At 39.0% G+C, this 23206-nt stretch overlaps 1 protein-coding gene across 1 annotated transcript in view; it reads right to left on the bottom strand.

The window, feature by feature from the left end:
* LOC140236362 (RNA cytidine acetyltransferase-like) overlaps positions 1–18440 on the bottom strand; it is a 30909-nt gene extending 12469 nt beyond the window's left edge. The window contains exons 1-17 of the mRNA XM_072316317.1: positions 18333–18440; positions 17253–17344; positions 15840–16011; positions 14321–14505; positions 13475–13589; positions 12456–12563; positions 11794–11927; positions 10889–10982; positions 9709–9807; positions 9140–9276; positions 7919–8046; positions 6890–7040; positions 6033–6129; positions 3043–3159; positions 2700–2801; positions 1304–1378; positions 54–164 (exon numbers count right to left, since the gene is read on the bottom strand). Of these exons, the coding sequence (XP_072172418.1) occupies positions 54–164; positions 1304–1378; positions 2700–2801; positions 3043–3159; positions 6033–6129; positions 6890–7040; positions 7919–8046; positions 9140–9276; positions 9709–9807; positions 10889–10982; positions 11794–11927; positions 12456–12563; positions 13475–13589; positions 14321–14505; positions 15840–16011; positions 17253–17344; positions 18333–18440 (2025 nt within the window). The remainder of the gene's footprint in view (positions 1–53; positions 165–1303; positions 1379–2699; positions 2802–3042; positions 3160–6032; positions 6130–6889; positions 7041–7918; positions 8047–9139; positions 9277–9708; positions 9808–10888; positions 10983–11793; positions 11928–12455; positions 12564–13474; positions 13590–14320; positions 14506–15839; positions 16012–17252; positions 17345–18332) is intronic.
* Between the last annotated feature and the right edge of the window lie 4766 nt (positions 18441–23206).

Raw genomic sequence — 23206 nt, 5'->3', positions numbered from 1 at the left:
CCACTTTCATTCTTCAGAGCACCATGGACTATTGCCCAAAGCCTTTATATTACCTCTTTCTCCACTGTACTGATAGTCTTGGTTTCAGCTGTTTCCGCCATGCTGGGAAACTCGCCCCGGTAATACTTCTGTAAGAGGTTCAGAGCTCGGCCGCCATAGCCCATCTTGGTAGAAAAGAGAGAAGTACAAAAGGTTTCATTACATTTTTTTGGGTCACAATCATTAATTATCAACAATTTTTAAATGGAAAACTTGTTACAGCTGTGTATCTCAATGTTCTATGTTAAAGAAACTGCAACTTGTAAAGGTAAGATTACCGAAAACACCAGCTTTTTATGTAAACAGGAAAGAACAAAACTTCTAACACTTCTAGAAATTCAAACTCGCTATTAAAAACTTGGGTCTCCTCCTTGGAATGGTGACTGATACATGTCTGAGGGCATCAGGGATAAACGTAAGATAAAACAATGTGCTCATTTCTGATCACTATCTGAATTGAGAGATTAATCTATGAAGAGTTCCATCCAGTGGCATCTTAATGCAAAGAGCAATCTAGAGAGAAGGAAAACAAGTCTTGAACATATTGAAAGAAGGCTGGGCCTGGAAGATTTCTGCTGATTACTTTTTGTCTGTACAGATTTTGTGTCACACATTAGACAGAGACTGTAGACTGCATATATTAAAGCTAAAACAATACTTGACAGGACTCAAAATTCATCTTCCACCACCATTTAAAATTTGATTGCAATACATCACAAAGTTAATTGTCTAGCTGGCATGATTTGCCAGGATATCGAGTTGTTTTGAAGTATTTTGAGGTCAAAAGTGTGAGTAATAAAAAGTCAGTATATTGACTTTTATTCCAAAAGTGCCTTTCCCTGTTCAGTAGCGAGTGTGTAGAATGCTGCTTATACATGATGATTGAATCATATCAAAGCAGTAGTATTGAATTGCATGCAGAACAAGCTACATGCAATTCACTCTCGCATGTGATGGATACCACTATGGTCCAGTATAGTGTATTGTAATTGATGTAATTACATGTAAAACATCAAATAGCAACCACGATCAGGTAGGCTCTGAGACCTTCTGGTTAAGCTTTTTGATTAATATTTCATATTTTTGTCTTTTACCCAACAGTAATCATGTAACCACAGCGTTCTTTCACACATTTCTTACGCAGAAGTGTAGCACATAATATACAGCAAAAATCAACAGTTCTGCAGGCATATGAGAACAGCGTTTTAACCTTCTACTCAGATAAGAGAGACACAGAGACCGATAATTGGTGTCCATAGCTTACCCCCTGATAGTCTGGATGGGTTGCTATCCTCACCACCCGGCCTCCTGATAGACCGGGAAAATCATTGTCCTGAAACTGAAATGGAAGCAAAACATGCTGAATTCACTACTCTGTACTGAAGGTAATTTGTATAGTGTAGGCCTAGGTCACACTGAAATTAATTTTTGCAACTCTCAAACTGTTGACAGAAGTAGAAGAGAAATAATTGTTCATATGTTACACCTACCAGCAAATTTACAAAGGAAATAAAGAATAGTTGGTCTTTAAAGGGATGGTATAGTATAGGTGGAGATGAGGATTGCACTTTAAACTTTTTGCAAGATACCAAGAAACCACTTATGAAATAGTACATAGCATGCCATTCTAACAGGAATTCAAAGTTTATTTGATGAAAATCGGTTTTGGAGTGGCTGAGACATCTGAAAACAAAGTAAAACAGAATTAATCATATGTAATAAAATGTGGGTCCCACCTTTTATTAGGATCACTTTTTTGGATATCTCAGCCATCTCAAAACAAATTTTCATCACATAAACACTGAATTCCTCTTGGAATTGCATGCTCCTTCAAATTCCATAAGAGGTTTCGCATTATTTCCACAAGAAATATTAGAAACTTGAAATTGCGTCTCAACCAAAACCATACAATACCTTTTAAGAGAGCAATAGTATTTCACATCATACTAATCAATAAATATAATGAAGATTGCCTCCTACATGGGATTGGGAAATAAATGCTTTTTATTTCTACATCAAATGATTAACAGGGTTTTTACCAGGGAGCAATCGTACCTGATCCTTCAAACTTGCTACAAACAGCAACAAAAAGGAACAAGGGACAACATTGTATATATGTATGATGGCATCACAGGGTTCTAGAGGGGATATACATCACCATTGGAGAGTATCAAAACTTACTCAAGAATGACCTACGTGAGGATCCTTGTTACCCAAATATTACACTCACTGCCTCTTTTCTTGATACCAGCCATAGAAAGATTAAGAACAAAAACTGCAAATAAGGGAAGAGTACATCTGTAGTTGTAGCATATGAAAAGAGTGAGTTAAGAATAACAAAAGTGGCATCACAAAAATAAAAGAATGAATGAAATGTGCAATAGTAATTACATTCTGATAATTGTAGTGCAAGAACCTTCTTACAATAAGGACCTAAACACTATCATAATGACCTTTATATTCAGGTATCTCACTGTATATCCAGGTCTCAAATAAAGAAATGTAAGGAGTTAGGACCTGCAAAATCACTTTCTTTTCTTTTATCATCCAACCTCTTCTTAAAGAGGTTCCATATCTTCTTCCTTGTGGCTTTGAGTAGTGATGAAGCTAAAAGTAGTTAGGAGGTTATCACTTCCTTCTAAAACATGCTGGTACAATACCTGCTGTGAGATTGTCCATGGAATCAAGTCACCCGAAGCCCTCTTGCCTCGATTCAAGCCGCTCATAATGGTTGATTTGGAGATCTCTCCCTCCAGACACACCTATGGACAGAAAAATAAAATAAATAAATAAAAATAGATAAATAAATGAATGAACAACTAAATAAATAAACAAATAAATAAGTAAATACATACATACATACATACATACATACATGCATACATACATACATACATAAATAAATCATCAATCATCATCATCATCAGTATCATCATCACCATCATCCTCACCATCACTAATTATCATCATCATTATCAACATCCATACAACGAGAGGACTGACCTGTATGACACAGAGAATCTCTGGGAGTGAGTTCTGGGTGGGGTTTACCGGTCCCAAGAGGCAGAAGATGTGATGGGCGGGGGCATCAGAGAGGAGCTGCAGGTCGTTGGGCGTGTTCTGTGCAGGGAATATGAATTTTTCCGACAAGGAGGCCAAACGTGTTATGGAACTGAGTAACACTTAAGTAATAACAATTGTACCCATTATGTCTGCATGGTGGAAGTTCTTCACAAATTCTAAGATCACCCACAATTTGACTAATGCTAAACCTAAAATAAACACAGGAATAACCAGTCTTACAAAAATTATTCCAACATTACCTAGAGGTATTAATTACTGTATAAGCCGTACTAATAGTGAGTCTAATTTTTCCATGAATCAGGAGTTTCTGACAATTTTGCAAGTGATAAATTTGCTATTGTGGAATCCAGTCCTGAAAGGAGAAAAGCGTGCGTACATGTCGCATTCATGTTGGAATCAGAGTTAACCCTAACTAGGCTGGGCTATTTAGGTAGATCATAGAGCGGAGGGGGGGCCTCCAGGGAACCCCTCCAGATCTCGGCCATCGACCGCGCAATCGCGGCGAAAAATTGGCGCACACATTGCCTATGACGTTATCTACGGTACCACGAAGTTAAATTTTAAAAGAATTATCATTTATGCTATTAATGCTAACTTATGCATAATGAAGCATGAAATCAGACAATTTGGTATAAATCACTAAATAAAACTCAAAATGGGCAAATTTTTTTCTGGAGGGGCAAACTTTTTTCTGGAGGCCCCCCTCCAGATCTCGGCCATCGACCGCGCGATCGCGACAAAAATTGGCGCATACATTGCCTATGACGTAATCTACGATACCACGAAGTTAAATTTTAAAAGAATTATCATTTATGCTAAATTATGCTGACTTATGCATAATGAAGCATGAAATCAGACAATTTGGTGTAAATCACTAAATAAAACTCAAAATGGGCAAATTTTTTGTGTAAATATTCTTTTTAGTGTCCTGAGCATAAGAGAAAAAAACTGCGGCATCAGAAAAAATTTCTGAAGTATTTTATTGTTTTTTTAATTTCTTATGTATTTCATTGTTTTTTGAATTTCTTATGTATTTCATTGTTTTATCGACTTTATGTTTTTCATTGTTTTTTCGATGAAACTTGTCCGCGACATTGTTCCGAACAAGAAATTATGCTCTTAATTGATTTTAATCGATAAAACCCCCAAATAATCATGCTCTTATGAAATTTGCCTGTAAGCACAGTTTGCATTGACATTGTACACAAATTCACATTTTTGAGCAATTTTTGGTCTGACATGCCCGTACATATTTATGCGCAACTTTGGAACTGCGCGCCCGGGCATCGCAAATTTGGTGTCAAAAGATGCGGGAGACTCAAAAAAAAAAAAATTAATGAAACGTCGCAGCGATAGCTTTTCGCGTTAGCGATACATCGCCCAGAAAGTCAAGGGGGGCCTCAGAGGCCCCCCCCCCCCGGCCTAGTTAGGGTTAACCCTAACTAGGCCGGGCTATTTAGGTACAGTAGATCATAGAGCCAGGGGGGGGGGGGGGGGGGCCTCCCAGGCCCCCCCCTCCAGATCTCGGCCGTCGACCGCGCGATCGCGACAAAAATTGGCACACACGTTGCCTATGATGTAATCTAAAGTACCATGAAGTTAGATTTTAAAGAAATTATCATTCATGCTAAATTATGCTAATTTATACGTAATGATGCATGTAATCAGACAATTTTGTATAAATCACTAAATAAAGCTCAAAATGGGCACATTTTTTGTGGAAATACTCTTTTCAGTGTCCTGAGCAAATATAAGAGAAAAAAATTACGCCATCAGAAAAAATTTCCTAAGTATTTTATTGTTTTTTGAATTTCTTACGTATTTCCTTGTTTTTTCGACTTTATGTTTTTCATTGTTTTTTCAATGAAACTTGTCCGGGACATTGTTCCGAACAAGAAAATATGTTATCAATTGATATTAATCCATAAAACCTCAAAATAATCATGCTTTTATGAAATTTGCCTGTAAGCACAGTTTGCATTGAAATTGTGCACGAATTCACGTTTTTGAGCAATTTTTGGTCTGACATGCACGTACATATTTATGCGCAACTTTGGAACTGCGCGCCCGGGTATCGCAAATTTGGTGTCAAAAGATGCGGGAGACTCGAAAGAAAAAAGTCACAAAACGTCGCGGCGATAGCTTTTCGCGTTAGCGATACATTGCGCGGAACGTCGAGGGGGGGGCCTCGGAGGCCCCCCCCCCCCCCCGGCCTAGTTAGGGTTAAAGGGGATGGGTAACTGATCAGTGGGAATGTGGAATGCTGGGGGATGATCGTTCCAGTTCTTGTGGGATTCATTTAAGAGTATATTATATATCTATTGTTGTGTAAAAATTATTTGCTTCAGAATGGTCTCATATTCAAGTAAATGTGCAGTTTAATGTTTCCAGGCTAGCATGCCTGCACAGTGACGGGGCATTAAACTGCACATTACTTGAATATGAGACTGTTCTGAAGCAAACAAGTTTCACACAACAATAGATATATATATAATGTACTCTTAAATGAATCCCACAAGGATTGGAACAACCATCCCCCAGCATTCCCACTGATCAGTTACTTGCCACCCCCTTTAATATTTTCATACATGTTTTTTAATTCAGGAATAGAACCCGATTCTCAAAATCAGTGAAAATTAAACCTGGCAAAATATTCAGCGCATATTCAGTATTGTCAATCAACTCAGTCAATTACTTTACAGATAACTAAATAAGAAAATTATTTTTAAAAAAGATTAAGTTGACCTGTTCCAAAGTTTGCTGAGTAACATATTCTGCAAAGCACAGTTTTAATATGTAGATAAGTAAAATGCCAGTTCCTGCTACTACTCCTTGGTATCACTCTAGGCAAAATTGTCTGAAGAAATTAATTCAAAGGGAAGAGTTCATGGTGTTTTTTGGTTCCTAACCTTGTAGTGGGCAGCGACGTATATGGACATCAGCCTCTGAAGAAACACTTCGGAAGCCTTGTGGTAGCTGAACAGAGTGTCTCGATTGATGTAATACGTGCTGTGGGGTTAAGGTAAATGATTCTATGCACAGTATCGGTTCATTTCAGTTCAGTTCAATTTTGTTTTTCTCCATCACAAACATAATCAATAAAATATATGCAAAGTCAATCTGTTGCAATCAAAAACATCTCAATGGAAGAATTTCATGAATTTGAAAATATGCAAAGTGTACGTGAAAGTAAAGAATTTCAGCATACAAAGTATGTAATCAATAAAAGCTGGGGGGTACATTATACTTTAGAAGGGTATCATTAAAACAAGCATTATGATAATAAATCAATCAAAGGATGGAGATAGGGGATCCACTGAAAAGCGAAGGCATTACATAATGACTGCCACAAAATTTTCACTGTAAAATTCAATGTTCAGCAAACAACTTTTTTTCATATCCACAACTATGGGAATATATAATTCATAAGACAGAGTTCTAAGATTGCTTTTGTGTTATTGGCCCAACAAATCCAACAAGCAAAGGGGATTTGTGCACTTTTGCAATTATCTATTCATTCACATAAAATATTTTCAAACTGAAGTCACATCCCTCACCAATGTACACCCTGTCAAATAAGAAGAAAAAATAAAACATGAAGAAACACCATAGAAACAGAGACAAAAGAAATAAAAACATGACCAAGAAAAAATGCCATACAATTAAAGAGCAAGAATCATTACAAAAAGGTAAAAGAGTCAACAAAAGAAGGAGAAGACACATTTGGGTGTCATAGCTGCATGGAAAGAGTGAAGTAAAAGGATATAAATCACAGTCCTCCGGTAGAGGGCAGCCCGACGATATTCTCGCCACTTCGGCCACGTTGAGGCAGAGGAGTTCGTTCAGCCACCGCTCCACGCTGTCGCCGGCACTGTAACGGATCGATTCCTCTAGGGTGACCTCGTGGAGTACACGACCTGGAAGTGATGAGTGGATGACTGTGAGGGTGACACGACATTTGCTTCCTGCGACAATTGCTCTGGTCTTATTTTCTTGACTTAGGGTAGGGTCAGGCAATACTGCACGCTGGCATTGGTCCAACTGTCCAGGACCAGTAAAAATCACTGTTAGACCAGTAACTCTCTCAGGTATGGACCCGTAAAAAATGGAAAGACTGGGTAACTACTGATCCAACAGATAGGTTCAACCATAGAGCAAATGGGTTTTGTAGTGGGCAGCACTGGGTTAGGGTTAGGGTTGTGATAGGGTTTTATGTTTAGCTTGATGTGAGGATTAGGATTAGGGTTGGGGCTACATTTTTGGGTAGAATTTATGCTTGGCTCTAAATAGTGTGCAGGTACAGTGTAATTCATGGGAGCAATCGTCGCATGAGCAAATGTCAAGGGACCAACTGTGCGAGCTTGCTGCAGCACTGGGCAATAAGTTTTATTCGCCTTGCTTTGGGCTATCTCAAGACTCAACACTAACCCTTTCCTCTAGTGGCCCATTCTGGCCACTGATATCTTGTCATTTGCAAGTTTGGTTGCCTGAAAAAGAAATACGTCGGCCCAATACAAAAGGAAACATAACATCCATTTTGAATCTCGGTTGCCCAATCCGGCTAGCAGAAGATACACTTTCTGGAAATTTGGTGGCCAGACACCAATTTTTAGTGGCCCTGGGCCAATGGGCCACCACTAGTTATTTGTATTAGATGTGTTATGCATGTTTCTGTCTTTGTCAAAAAAAAAAAAAACAATACATAGATATATCAATCAGTCACAAAAAAAGACAAAGTTCGGTTGCTAAAAAACTTTGTAAACCAGCCCCACCATACCTGAAGCCGACGATCCGCCCTCTGCCTTGGTTGCCGTGGCAGCCGTCACCTTGGCTTCTGCGGAGCTCCCCGAACCGAACGTGGCGTTCTGTCGTCTGAGCTGCTGCAGCAGCTTCAGGGAGAGTGAGCGTCCAGTTCCCTCGTACCTGGACAGAAGAGAGAAGATGTGAAATGGACATGATGTCTTGGTCAGTATACTTTGACCAATGAGATGGACGGCGCCTTGAGAAAATAAAGCATAATCATGCAGTATATTCAGAAAAGGAATGATATTTATGTCACATTCCTTCCTAACTAAAAATGGTGAGCATCACTACGAGAAAATATTTATATTTTTCATTTAGGCAAGCCGACAATTGTTGATGTAAATACATAAATTGCCATCCTCAGTATTGCAATTTATGCCAGCCCAGCAGCGTAAATGGGGTCGTAGTCACCCAAGGTGTGTACAATACTGACTAGTACCAACACAATACGTGTGTGTGTGTGTGTGTGTGTGTGTGTGTGTGTGTGAGTGAGAGAGAGAGAGAGAGAGAGAGACAGGCAAACAGACAGACAGACTGACGGACAGACAGGCAGGCAGATAGACAGACAGACAGAATATACACAAAACTCCTCTTTGCAATCATAATTTTTCCATTATACTTCATTTTTGTTTCAGCTTTGCATGATAGCTGGCACTACTGCTACTTATCATCATTATTATTGCCAACTATTATAATCATTATCTATTAATTTTTATGATTATTATCAATATCAATAACACTATCATTACTATTACTATCATCATCATCATTAGAACGATTTGAAGAATAAGAAAAAGAAGAATTGTGCAATTCAGAAAAATAAAATTCTGCCAATTTCCTAGTGATCAACATAAAATGTTCCTGAAAATGTCAAAAATATGAACAGTTAGAAGGTGTACATGGCCCTGCAAAGAGGCCCTGCAAGATAACATAATTATACAGTGGACTCCCATTATAATGAAGTTCTCAGGACCGGCAGTTTTCTTTCATTATAACTGAACAGATAAACAATAAAAATACATAGGAGTGGATAATGTTGCGGCCTGAATTTTTACTTCATTTTCACCAGAATTTTGTTACAACCATGTTTGTTATAACAGTAGTGCACTGTTTCATAAATGACAACGAAACTCCAAGGTGCAATACAGACATGCACCATTTAAGGTACAGTCTCAGGGAAGAGAAATCTCACACAGGATCTTTTCTTTCTTACCCGTTGATGGTGGACGACATGAAGACAAGATAAGGTCCGAGCAGACTCTTGACCAGTGGTAGAGGGATGGCCGCTGCCTCGTCTATCACCACCAGCTCCGCCTGGCTTAGTTTGTGGGCATCACCGGGATGGATGTACTGGGGGCCAGGGGGAGGGGAATGGATGGGAAATGGAATAGTGAGTATGCATGCAAGTCTTCATACCCAACTTTGATATAAGTGATATAATAGCTCTTTATAAACATTTTGCATAAAACTGTGAGTTTGGTCCAGATTATACATGTATGTTGTGCCTATTATATCAATTACTTTCCTGAAAATGTTTGTAATATTTTCCTACAAACTTCCAGAAAATATGAATATGAAACTAGAAAATCAGCAATGGTTTGTCTGTCTAGTGTACTTTCCAGTATTAAACTGTCTATTGTATCAGCATTATGACATATTTTTACAACGCTCATCATCTTTCAATATTAGTAATACACACTTCTCATGGAGCATGACACCACATCATTGTGCCAAATTCTATTTTCCTTTATCTTCAGACCCGAGGAGGGAGTAATATCTCACCTGGATGGTTTGTCTGTGTTCCCTGAAGATGTTGACCCTGATGACAGCTTTGTTGAACTCTGGGTTGGTAGACTGGACTAATTCGTAGTCCAGATGTTCCTTGGAGGCAAAAACAGAGGGAGATTACTGTCATTTATATTTTTCTTTTACACCAAATTTTGGCATGCTTGACTCATTTGTCCAGTTGAAGACTAGTCCCGAGTACTGTAAAACACAATATATTCGCGGCATGAAAACTTCGCACATTGGAGCCAATGGCCTTTCTCGCAGCATGAAATTTTTGCGACTTACACGTACCACTGGCATCCAATGCATATTGTGTAGGCAAGAACTTTCACATGCATTTCAATTTCACAAATGTTGCTGCTCGCAAAAAAAAATCGCAAAATTAAAATGCTCGAAAACATTCCTTGTTTTACAGTATACTCGAGCAGGTGTAATGGGAAATGTGTGTAGTAGTAAATTCATGCCCCGTCCTCAATTGGGCAAGGGTGAAACCAGCATCTACTAAATTTTACCAAAACATGTGATAGTGCAATATTGCCTCTATAATCAATAGAATACATGATAAAATATTACACACACAATAACAGATTAATATAAATAATTTAACAATAAACCAAATGATATTTTAAGAGACAATGTGCTCTAGTGCAAGTCTAAGATACATCAGTTTACTGTATTTCTTCCTATACAACCTGTGAAACATTCATAAATTACTGGTGGCTTATAACAGAAGGCTGTTTTTTGCAAAGGTTTGATATTTCTTTTTCTCCTTTATCAAACTCTTTGTTTGCCACAGTGAAAAACCCCTGAATGCCATGTTATTCTGAGATCCCAATGCATGAGGGGTTTTGGAAACATGCAACTTTTTAACCAAGCTTTTAAGCTCAGAAAGCAGTGCAGCAAAGTTGTAGAGAAAATTGCAAACTTTGCAGTGATGTAAATGTCAAGACAAAGCTAACAGCTTTTCATGCAAATGGCTGGTATGTAAAACATCAATCAGTTTGAGTGCTGTGTGCAGTTTGCACAAAATATGTAAAGTTGCCAGGCTAAATCAGGCATGCGAAAATGGTACACATAATAATCATCACGTTAATTTATCACTGATGTACACTCCATCAGACACATGATACAGTTTAACTGTGTATAGAATAAGGGACTGTTTCCTGTAATCTACCTGGTAATCCAGGGCATCAAATCCCTTGAAGACAAACTCAAACAGAGTCCTGATATTCTCTGGGCTCGGTGCAGTCACAAAGATGTTGGAATACCTGTGAGAATGTGAGAGATGAGGAAGGAAAGAAATTACAATGCAAACTTGTGACAAATCATGACAATAGCAAGACCCCTCACAAGGCCGGACACTAAAAGCCCTGATACTGGCAGAGTTCTGTGTCTATATGGAGATAAACACTGAACAGGAACAAATTTCTGAATAGTGACTGTAATCTGACTGATCAAAAACTGATACAAATTGAAAGCAAGTCCTTGACTTTACAATCGGGGTCAAAAATTGAATTAGAGGGATGGTACAGTTTCAACTGTGATGGGGCTTCAGTTTTCCAACATTTTTTATTATGATTTTTTTGAGATAATGAGAAACCTCTAATGACATTAATTATTATGAAAGAGCATAAAATTCTAAAAGGAATTCAAAGTTTATTTGATGAAAATTAGTTTTGAAATGACCGAGATATCCATAACAAAGCAATCCTAATAAAAGGTGGGACCCACCTTTTTTATTGGGACTGTTTTGTTTTACTTTATTCTGGGATATCTTGGCCATTTCAAAAACGATTTTCACCAAATAAAGTTTTAATTCTTTTCAGAATTGTATGCCAGTTAACATTTCATATAGTGGATTTTATCTTGCAAAACGTTAAAAGGTAAATCCTCACCTCAACCAATACTATACTATTCCTTCAAATAGATCTCTACTTATTTACTTACTCTTTTATAACACAAGTTCAATCTTATGGTGCTAACTGCCTATTTCATCTGCTGCCATATTCTAGAAGCGCACTCTATCATATGGTTACACACTAAGGTGGATGGATTATTACCCAACATTACAAAATTTACCCAAATGCCACAGCTGTGGAGATGGCCAGCCCCAGTGCGGCCGACTTGCCCCGCCCTCTGGCCGCTGTCATGGAAACGGTGCTGCGCAGCGTCTTCTCCGAGATGGCCTCCACAAACTTGAGGAGAGCTTTGGCCTGGAGATTGGTGGTCACAGGAGAAAGGGTATGAGGTGTTGATAGACTACTTTGATCATTATATCACACAAAAATATATATATTTTCCTCTCCCCTTTCTGATGGGTATCAAATGAATGAATTAGGCAATAAAGGACATGGCTGGAATATTTTTTTGGGAAGTCAGTTGAAGAATGGTGCCTCAAGTACTGTACATACCGAATATATTTCGCGATTTTATCATTTCCACAAATTTGGCAAGTCGGGTGCTATTCGCACATTTAAAAACGTGAAAATATTAACTCTGATCTTAACATGAATGTGACGTGCACACATACATTTCTCTGTTCAATATTGCACTCCACAATGGCAAATTTAACCACTGGCAAAATTGTTGGCAAGTCCCAATTGGTGACAATTTAGACTCGCTATAAAAATTATGGAATATACATTTACTAATACTAACAATGACTGGAACTTGTGAAAGGTAATCCAAGTAATAATAAAAAAGACAGAGGACCAAACGAATCGTTTGGTTACTGGCGATACCTGGTCCAAAGTCCTGGCACAGTTGACGAGGGCCCCAACGGGCTGGGTGTCCTGAAGAGACGACTTCAGCTCCTTCAATTCAGCCTCAGCTGGAGTCAAAGAATCTTCCTGAGGAGAAGTAAGTGTGAACAAATGCCACAATACATCAGAGAAGAACGCTGACAAAACCTTGATTCTTTTATATAGTTAGGGGATTCCCATTTCACTGAAGTCCTCTGGACTGGCAGTTTTATCTTTTGTTATATAGTACAAAAATTTGTCAAACTGAACTGTAAAAGTATATAAAATAATAACTTTGGAACATGAATTTTCACTTTGTTGTAACAAGAATTTCATTATAACCTTGTTCATCATAATGGGGTCCACTGTACTGCTTTAGTAGATTACTTAAATCAACAAATTCTGAATGACTACCATTTGTAGTACATCTGACTAACAATGTAGTAATTCACCAATAATCATAGCAATTATTGTGGCTACTTGTTTAGCACACAAGAGGGCCTTAAAGGGATTCATGGTGCTTTGATGTAAACAATCAATTAAATATGGCATTCTACACCCATACACAGAAGAAATTTACGACAATCAGAAATACCAAGAAAGGAATAGATGATCAAAGGTAAAAAAGTATATTTTGTTCACATAGTCAAGCTTTGAACTCTACATATTCATTCACTGTGAAGAAGTACTTTTCCAAGTTTTCCCAGTTTTCCTGTGATAATTTGTGTCTAAAATTATTATGATGACAAACGTGATACTACAACTCTGTCAAATGAAAACCAAGACACATGTCACACATCATACATGTAGATTGCGAGCATATATCATCATATTAAGATATATTGAACATAATCCACTTTTCTAATACTATACAGTGTATATTCAACAGCAATTTAGAGTGTTCTTTATACTGTCAAAGATATATGCCATATGAATACATGTTTATTCTAGGTCACTGCTTTCAAACTGTATTTAAGATTAAGCTGCTTTGAACATTAACATTCAACTGCCTTTAATACCTTTGACTTTGGTGGGACGGCCTCGACATTGAGAGTGTGCGATGACAACGGTAGGATCTGGAGCTGGTCGTCGACCACCATGCAGCTGCCACACGATGCCAGAGAGAGCAGAAACCTGAGGATTCATGGGCAGGGAATGACAAATCTCAAACATATCACATCACAGTGGTGACATTTCCGAAAATCTTTTTTTCTTCTTCTACTGTTCAAAATAGTCCCCCATCTGTTGCATATTAGGGAGCTTTTAATAGATTTTTACAACATGGGAGTCATAAATGATGACATCATAATGCTCATGAATTTCATTCAAGTTGTTTGAATACTATGTGTTTTTATGCTGATGGCAGTTAAAGCAATAAATACAGTACAGAATAAGTATTAGCATCATTGTTAATCATCACCATCTCTATCATAATAACCACATACAAAATGTTGTACATCATCATTCTGCTATATGGGACAAGAACCATTGCTAGCTATCAAGCGGAAGCTCAGCAGTCTATTGGATACGACGCCTGTCATTAGATCAGGAGATCTAAGTTTAAATCCATCCCGATAATGTATGCCTATACAGTTAATTTTTCATCATGGCTCTTACTAAAACACTGAACAATTTGTGTTTATTTACATCAGTGAAGGAAAATTTGTCTATCAGTTGTAATAAAAAATTTTTTGAGGCAACAGTCATTGATTTGCATAATTATCCTCATTGTGCCTTCTTCAACGCTGCTATCATTATCACAATCATTTGGCAATAAAAATTTTACCATATCTCAAACATTTGGCAGCAGAAATTTCACCAGAAACTTGTTGTGAAGACTGCAATCTTCATATCACAAGCCTAACCTCTCGTTGAATCGTCCCACCACGTCTTGGTGCGACTCCGTCCGGTAGCGGGCGTGGACGTCCATCGACAAGGTGTAGAGCTGCTGGAGGGACGCCATGCTGCGTAGCAAGATGACCACGATGCCACCCCCCTCTACCGTCTCAATGGTACGGGCCAGAAGGTTAGGGGTCATGGCCTCAAAGTCCTGAGCAGTTGGATAACAGAGAAACCAAAGTTTTCTTCTTTGATAAAGATTCGTATCAGTAGATTCTTGATACCATTTTTATTCAAGTACAAATGTACAACAAATGGACTTTAAATAAAGCCAGTTTTTCAACATCAGTTTTTCAACATCAGATACATGTTAAATCTAGAGATTACATGAATTAATGCAGAGCATTGCTTCCAAGGATGTTTTGTTTCACCATGTATTCAGTAGTGCGATGTATAGCCCTTACTATGCTTTGTTGTCTGGAATCTAATACTCAACAAAAAGAGACTACCTAATCCCCTTAATCCCTATAGTATCACCAAGGAGGTTCGAGAAATGGAGTCACAACAGTGTTATTCGCTTTGATCCCATGCTCGAAGCCGCCACTCAAAAATATTTCAAGCATGTGTCATAACTGGATCTGCCGCTCAGATGCGAAGACAAATGACTCGCGTCTCATTGCATAATCACCAGCCACTTTCCAAGGAAGATATGTCTTTGTGATGGTAATTACTTTTCGCTATCCCTACTTACAAACGATGGGCGGTAGACAATGGTAAAGGCACGGGGGTGCGCGAATAGAAATTGCTCAAATATTGCTGAAATAGATATGAAAATTACTCAAATGTACGTGATTGTACGCTAATCTGACATATTAATTCATAAAGAACTATACTTGAAGATGATACCATATTAGTTTCATTTTGCGGAAATAAGGAGAAAAGTTATAAAACAAGCTTTCCATGAGGGTAAAATTTCAAACACTTTCACAAAATATAGCTCAGATTTACACTTTTGCACGTATTTTCGAACGGAATTGACTTTTGTTTTATATGCTTTATCATTAGGTGAAATTTCATTGCATTTGATATATAACGAGCAGCATATACCCGATATTATGTTAGCGTTAAAAATAATCTTCAGATTGCTCAGAAAGATGGCGGCTTCAAGCATCGAACATCAAAGGCACAAATGCACCTGTGGAATTCTTATGTCCATCCATAGAAAACTGACAGCTGATTGAATGATTATAGTCAGTTGTAACTCCATCTCTCGAACCTCCTTGGTATCACCATGGCCTTCCTGTTGGACTGAGGCCCATTGCTACACCCGAGAGGGCTTTACTAATCTACAACTTGGCAAAGATTTAGTTAAGACTACTGATGCTGATGAAAAACCTTGGAAGGTAGAGCTGATCATGAGTGCCAGGGCACATACTCAGTTGATGAGTCACAACTTACAAGACACATTTCATCTTTACAAAAAGTATTCAACTGCCACACTTTCCCTTGCAGGTCAAATCTCAACCAGACAAATCAATGTCATACCTGGAGGACACACATCCCATAGGTGTTTCCAAGTATCTTGTGCGTCTCTGAGTAGTAGCAGTAGCGGATGTTGGTCGCCGCGATGAAGAGTTCAAACGGGTCGTCCTCCTTCACATCAAGCATCCCACTCTTGATTTTCTTCTGTAGCTGCTTCATCCTCTTCTTGCGATGACTTGAGAAAGAAAGATTTTAAGATTACGATGATAGAAAGATAATTATCGACACTTCTGCTGATTTTTACTTCCGCCAAGGGAGGAGGCTAAATTTTCGTTACCGTTGGTTTGTGTGTTTGTTTGTTTAGTTACGTGTTAGTTAGTTAGTTAGTTTGTCAGTGTGCAAAATAACTCAAAAAGTAGTTAACGGATTTGGATGAAACTTGCAGGAAAGGTTTAGAATGATACAAGTAACAGATGATTAAATTTTGGTAGTGATCCAAATAGAGAATTTGGGGGGAATTCATGAAGGATTTTTGAGATTTTGGCAGGTAGGGTCAATGAATTTGGGAGTTCAGGCTGCATGTATTTGAGGTTTGCATGCGTGCACTAAAGTGCGTGCTCTAGTTTCTGTTAGGGCGAGACGCGCCATGCAGCAGAGGGTTTATGACGTAACAAAGGCTTCTAAATTGGGAAATTGGGCGACTTTCAGCACACAATGCCATAAGTACGTATGGTTAGAAATCACCGATATCTCCATGGGAGAACAAGATTAGTGGTGGAAATGAGTGCATGCCTGGCGGAGGTCTGCGCTCTCAGAGTGCTGCTCTAGTTGTAGATTTCTTGAGTACCCTGAAGGGAGGCACTTGTCCCACTCCTCACTCATTATCCTAAAAGCAAAGGTTCAGTGGCACTTTTATGACGGTTTGGTTTATATTGTGCATGATGAGGGCTGCTTGACTTCATACTTTACACAAAAATCTAATGCAATTTGAAAAATCCTTTAGTAATTGACAACCTGAAGTGTGCTTTATCAAGTAGCAGTATCATCCTAGAGTAGCTTGGTCTGATTTAAAAACTCCAAATTATATCAAACATGCATTGGGAGCATGGTGTGGCTACATCAGTCACTGCTGTGGTTTTGCACCAGATGTGCATCTCAGCACATTGAGGGTTTCATTCCACCATGAGATGATTTTTTTTCCCTCTATGAATACACAACAGGAAGGGTGATTGAGCACAAGGTGAAAAAAAAAAAATTGTGACACAACTTGGTGCTATGGATCTATTCATCATTGATGAAATGGATGGTATAGTTTTAGTAGAGATGGGGATTCAAGTTTTAGCTTGTAATTCCACTTAGAATTTATGCTCTTTAGAAATTTCTTATTAGTGGTTTCTAATTAGTTAAAACACGAAACCCCCATCTCAACCAAAGCTATACCATCCCATTAAGGAGCAAAAAGGCGCAGAGACTAACCTGCTGAATCCAAGTTCCTTTTTGTAGCACCACAGCACAGATGGCCGCGCCTTGATGACAGCCTTGGACAACATGTGGTGCAGAATGACGACCTGGCAGAAGCGACAAATATACAGTGACAAGGCATAGTCACAACATTGCATGCATTCATACAATAGATGTGAAAAATGTATCACCCCATCCGATAAAGTTGGTATTTGTACCCTGAGCTTTTTACAGAAATGATCCTTCAATGAAAATCAAACAAAAATGGAAAGTAAAGGTGGACGACTAAAACATATCATCAAGGTACTGTTGTGGAATCACACTATCCACTAATTGTGACAGTGCATCACAAAATGGACAAAAAGTCACACCCCTTGATTTTACATGAGGACTCAAAAAAGCTGAAATGGGTCAACCGAGTCAACCTTGAGTTTTGCATATTTTCTGAAAGAGCTATCTTTCTTCTGCGTTATTCTTAAGTTTGGGACCATAACATGAATGAGAAAGTGTGTTTTGAGCAATTTTTCTATAACCCTTTTTGGGGGGAGAGTAGAATGATCAGCTATATCTTAGAAGCCCCCTTTCATTTCTTGAAAGCCTTTGCATACTCTTCACTTTCAAGTCTAACAACTTTTAAAAGGATAATGTTACTGCTTTTAAAGTTGGCACTGATTATGGACAGAATGTGTTAATAGAGTATGCCTAATTTCAGCCTAATCTGATAATCCCTTCATTATTGTTGCTCCCGTTGTTTACATCCTGTGTTTTGTCCCTCTCATCACACAGCTAGCACAGCTTGGTGAAGATTAAGCGCTTGAATAGACCCTTTTGATATAATTTTATTTTACACTGCAGTGCACAGAAATTTATCGTATGCTTAATACTACACTAGTAGATCATTCCAAATCTTTTAAGAAAAGAAACTTTTATGTCTAGCTGAACTTGACAATACATGTAGATTTTACTTACAAAAGAGTAAACTAGATCTTGAGCAGTTTGCAGTTTTTGCCTGTAATAATGCCACATTCATAATTACTCTTGAGCAACCAAATCAGAACTTGCTGTTTGACGAGATGTCACTGACAGAAGTCTCACCTGATCTTTTCCTTTGTCGCCGACGATGACGAACAACGAGCGATGACCAAGAGCGACGCCATTTTCTATCAGCACTCGGATGCGATTATCAATCTTCTTGCGCACCATCTCCAACTCCAAGCGAGCGATTCACAGCGGCAAGAACAGGTCCCAATTCCGCCAATACTGTCAATTATCTGTAAGATCTAATAACAATGAGGGAGATTAAACAGCAATAGATAAGGTTTCACATCATTTTCCCTTGGTCTACTTCTGGGGGGGTGTTTCAGAAAGCCGTTCTTAAAGTTAAGAAGGACTTAAGTGCGACTGGTGATCAGTTCTTACGTGCTATACTTATCAGAATCTCAATAATTCAGCACAAGAACTGATCACCAGTCGCACTCAAGTCCTTCTTCACTTTAAGAACGGCTTTGTGAAACACCCCCCTGATGGCCAATGCTAGTTGATATGTCACATCAGGACAAGTCAACAATACAACAATACAATCAGATCATTTATATAGCGCCCTTACACAGTCAATGACTGGTTTCACAGCACTTTACAACATTCAGTTACAGATTGGCATCAAAAAGGAAAGTCTTAAGATTCTTCTTGAAAACATCAAGGGATGGGGAAATGCGGACGCACCGAGGTAGATCATTCCACAATCGCGGTGCAGCCGTCACAAAAGCATTGTCCCCCGCTCTACTGATTGTTTTGGGTACATGGAGTAAGGTGCTATCTGCACTTGAACGTAGTCCAGGGCAAGCAGAACAGTATGGGGTGATCAGAGATCTAAGATAAGTAGGAGCTTTCCCTTGAAGACACTTGTATACAATTATGATGCGTTCATAGAAGAGGAATTGTAAATGAGAAAATTTAGCCGTCTTTCACATTCTGTTTATGGCTACAACTTCTGTTTTCCTCATTCACTGGAATGAATGGCTACATATTGTAGCATATTTACAGCTTTCAGATGGGCTTTGTACCTTTGGCCTTTGTCACTGACACTGCCTGACACTGCGACAGGATAGCGACACTGTCACTGGTCACATCACTGACTTTGTGTATTGTACATTTCTATAGTCCTACTGTTCTAGAGAAGTGTATGGCTACAATGTATGTGTAGTCTACAGCTGTAGATCACAAGACATTAGACTATCTAGTCTAGAATCTAAATAAATCTAGTTCTAATCAAACTTCTATATTGTCTATAATTTACACTAGAAGTAGAACTAGTTCTAGTCGAACATAGTCGGAGCAGAATAGAAATGGTGCATGGTGGTGCGTATTAAGCTCACAGCCCAGTCGCTGTATAAATAGCGACAGGGCTGTACCGTCACGACCCATAACACAAAGAGAGCTCAGCTTTCGCATTGCAATCGCTTTGAGTTTTGATACTTTCGATCATTTTTTGTCACCTCAAACTCATCTAATGTAGTAAATCTTCATTAATGAGACTTCATATGCTAACAATATTGACATGTACACATTTTACAACTTACCGAAAATGATGATTTATGCAGTAAATTTATGTGTGAACGGTACATTTGATAATCGGCAGTTCATGCAATCTGAATGCACTTTTAAAGGTCACGCTGTCGATCGTGCTGCTACCAAAGAGCGCACGCATGCAACAGATTGCTGCACTTCCAGCCACACACGCGAACACATAATTTACTGAGTGGTCAACGTGCCATTTTGAATTCTGCAACAATGAACCCCAACGGTCGGGATTGCGCTAGAAAGTGCCATTTTTGTTTTGTTCAATGGATTATCGTGAGGGCTCTCTATGGACTTATGTACCTTCTGTAATATTATATAAGCATGCACTTTACGTGAGTAACGTACAAATGTCTATAAGTAATGTATAAATTGATATAAGTTTTGTAGTTGTGTTGTGGTTCACCACTTTGATGGCGAGGCTTCGACTGTCTGACGCTGTGCTTCTCACTCACAGCGTCTGGTCGGTACGTGGATCGGGCAGGCTAGGTGGTGCAGAGATGGTGCCTTTATGGCAGTGTATACAACCACACGCGTGTGTCTTTACCATCCAGCCACACGAGTGTGGTTGTAGCCATGGCCCGAGTCGCTGGATACAGCCACACTCGTGTGTAATGACTAATGTACATGTACATAGGGATACACACACGGTACGGAGAAGATGATCGCCGTGCGTGCATGTCACTTCAAACACATAAACGCCACACAATCAGCTTGCTCACAAAGTGATGAAAGTAACCTCATTTTCATACCTTTTAATATTGTTATTTTACAAATATATTTTTCGCTCCATTCTCATCGTGTTTGCTTGATATGATGCGTTTAGAATTAATAGCAAAGTGACAACTACCGCTAAATTGGGGGACTTTCGATTTACATCGCTAAACTGCTGGTGGTGTGCTAGTGATCACTCAGCGCTGCTGCAGCCTAGCCAGCGCAGTTGTGCCGCCCACCCCAGCAGGGACCCGCCGCGGACCCGCGCGCCGGCTGCCTGTGTACGCTGGATCGTGGATGCGTGATTTGCGAGTAACCGAACGAACGAAGGCAAAGTCTCAATAACGACATGATGTATGATCAATCGTTAAAATCATAAGTCCAAAATTAGTTGTAACTTTGAATTCACCTCATCAAATCAAGAAAATAAGAATAAAGTTAAAAATGAAAAAAAAAAAGTAAATTTGTCTAGATGGTGTGATAACATTGAATGGGATTAATCAAGGAGGCAGGTTCATATTCATCGCTTTGCGGTGGTGAATGATCATGTGTTGATGTGGCCGGCCACACACATTGCCGCGTGTGCCCCGCTAGGCGCTACGCTTACGCAATAAAAAGCTTCTTCGTGTGTGTGGATATGTACATTACACACGAGTGTGGCTGTATCCAGCGACTCGGGCCATGGCTACAACCACACTCGTGTGGCTGGATGGTAAAGACACACGCGTGTGACATGTGGTTGTATACACTGCCATGGGTTAGCCTGACCAGACTGCTCTAGACTCTAGTTGGTTTGGTTATGCCATGGCCATGGGTATGAAATTATGAATAGAAGTAGATTCAACTAAAAAAATATCGCCAGGACATGGTAACGCGGTAGTTAATTCTAATGCTATGAGCTAGATAATGTCAATGAACTTGATTGTTAAATTAAACTGTTAAGCTTAAGCGTTACACGCGTTAACTTTACATTTCTGTCATTGTCATTGTATAGCGCAGAGCTGAACTTACCCAAATCGCAATATGTGGGACCGTCACGGGGGTATTAGTGAACTCTATTTCTAGTCCTTTATTTACCACAGACACGGACATTCAAATTGCCACGATATTGACAGCCATTCGTAATGTTACCGAAGAAGAAAGTGAATTTTCAGCACTTACTATGGTGTGCCGTTGATACGGAGCCAATGTGTGGCGCAATGCAGCGGCCAGTTAGCCAGGAAGGTGTTGGACTAGCTATATGGGGTACTTGCTTACCGAAACACGTGTGTTTCTCACACACTGCTACACGCGCACAGCCAGTCGATCAGTGCTTACATAATGGTGTACACCGGTCGGTATCATGTTGGTTCGTCCACTACCGTCGCATCGAGTGTACTACAGTCGTACACGTGTAAGTTGTACTGAGTACTGGCCATCGGGGACAACGGCGAACCCCCCCCCCCCCCCCACTCCTCCTCCTCCGTGCAAAAATAGCCCTAAGATAGAATAGGGCCTACTTGGTGAATGTATTTCGATGCAGGCATGCATCGATCATACATTCACCTTTAAGTATAATTAATTGCATATACATCACGTACATTATCTCCCCCTCTCTCTCTTATATATAATTATATATCAATTGTAAGCCTATAAGCAAATAAATTTGCAGCACGTACTGTGGTTCGAGTAGGTATCTTCTATGTGGAAGTGGAGAATTAATTTTGATGCTAAAACTAAAAGCACTCTGTGATCCTGCACCCCAAAACCAACAAAAAAATAATGTTGCCAGACATGGGTGTTTAGTTTAATAAGGGCAGATTCTGGGAAAGCAGACCTTAAGCGTTATATAATGATGTATATTTTTTCCCGGATCAATGCGCTTAGAAATATCACTATATAGGCTATTAAGCGCTATATAAGTGTTATTCATTATCATTATCATTATCATTATCATTATAACTTTCAAATGGGCTCTCATAACCTATCGAAATAATCTATTTAAAAGAAAGCGCGCACTTTAAAAAAGTGTGAACTGAAAAAGAGGCTCTGTTCAATATAGGGTCTATTCAAGCAATTTATCTCAACTCTGCTCCACGCAGTGGAAAAACAGGATGTAAAACTTTAGCAGCATGCACATTAACAGCAACAAAAAGGATTACTTAAGCTGAAATCACGCATGCTCTATCAACACATTGTGTCAGGCCGCCCATGATTATGAATGACAACTTTCAGAGCAGTAGCATATCTTTTCAAGGTAGGCCTACAATCCTTTTTATTATTTGTACGATGTGTATCATTTTTGTCTTTCAAGTTTCTCTTTATTTTACAGTTTGCCCAACCCAAAGGAAGGTTTGAGAGATATTTTTTCAGCGTTTTGTGCATTCCCTCATCCCCGTATCTTATAAAAACCATTATACGCCTTTGAATGTTTCTACCGATAAATAGACCCCAAGGACCCCTATATAAATGCTGTTCCATCATCATCATCATCATCACCTTTTTTTTTTTCTAAGTATGGCCTACACAGAGGTGGCAAAAATAATTAGATAATAAATCCCACAAATAGAGAGGTGTCGATTTATGTACTACAAATGATGTGAAATTATGAAAATCGCCTGGACACCCCTTTAAGATTTTCAATCCTTATCTTTAACTACAATTCTAATCTATAACCCTATACAATATGTTCATTCAAA

This window comes from Diadema setosum, chromosome 12, assembly GCF_964275005.1.
Source record: "Diadema setosum chromosome 12, eeDiaSeto1, whole genome shotgun sequence".
NCBI lineage: Eukaryota > Metazoa > Echinodermata > Echinoidea > Diadematoida > Diadematidae > Diadema > Diadema setosum.
The sequence above is the reverse complement of the archived record's forward strand: the minus strand, read 5'-3'. Positions and strand labels throughout refer to the sequence as shown.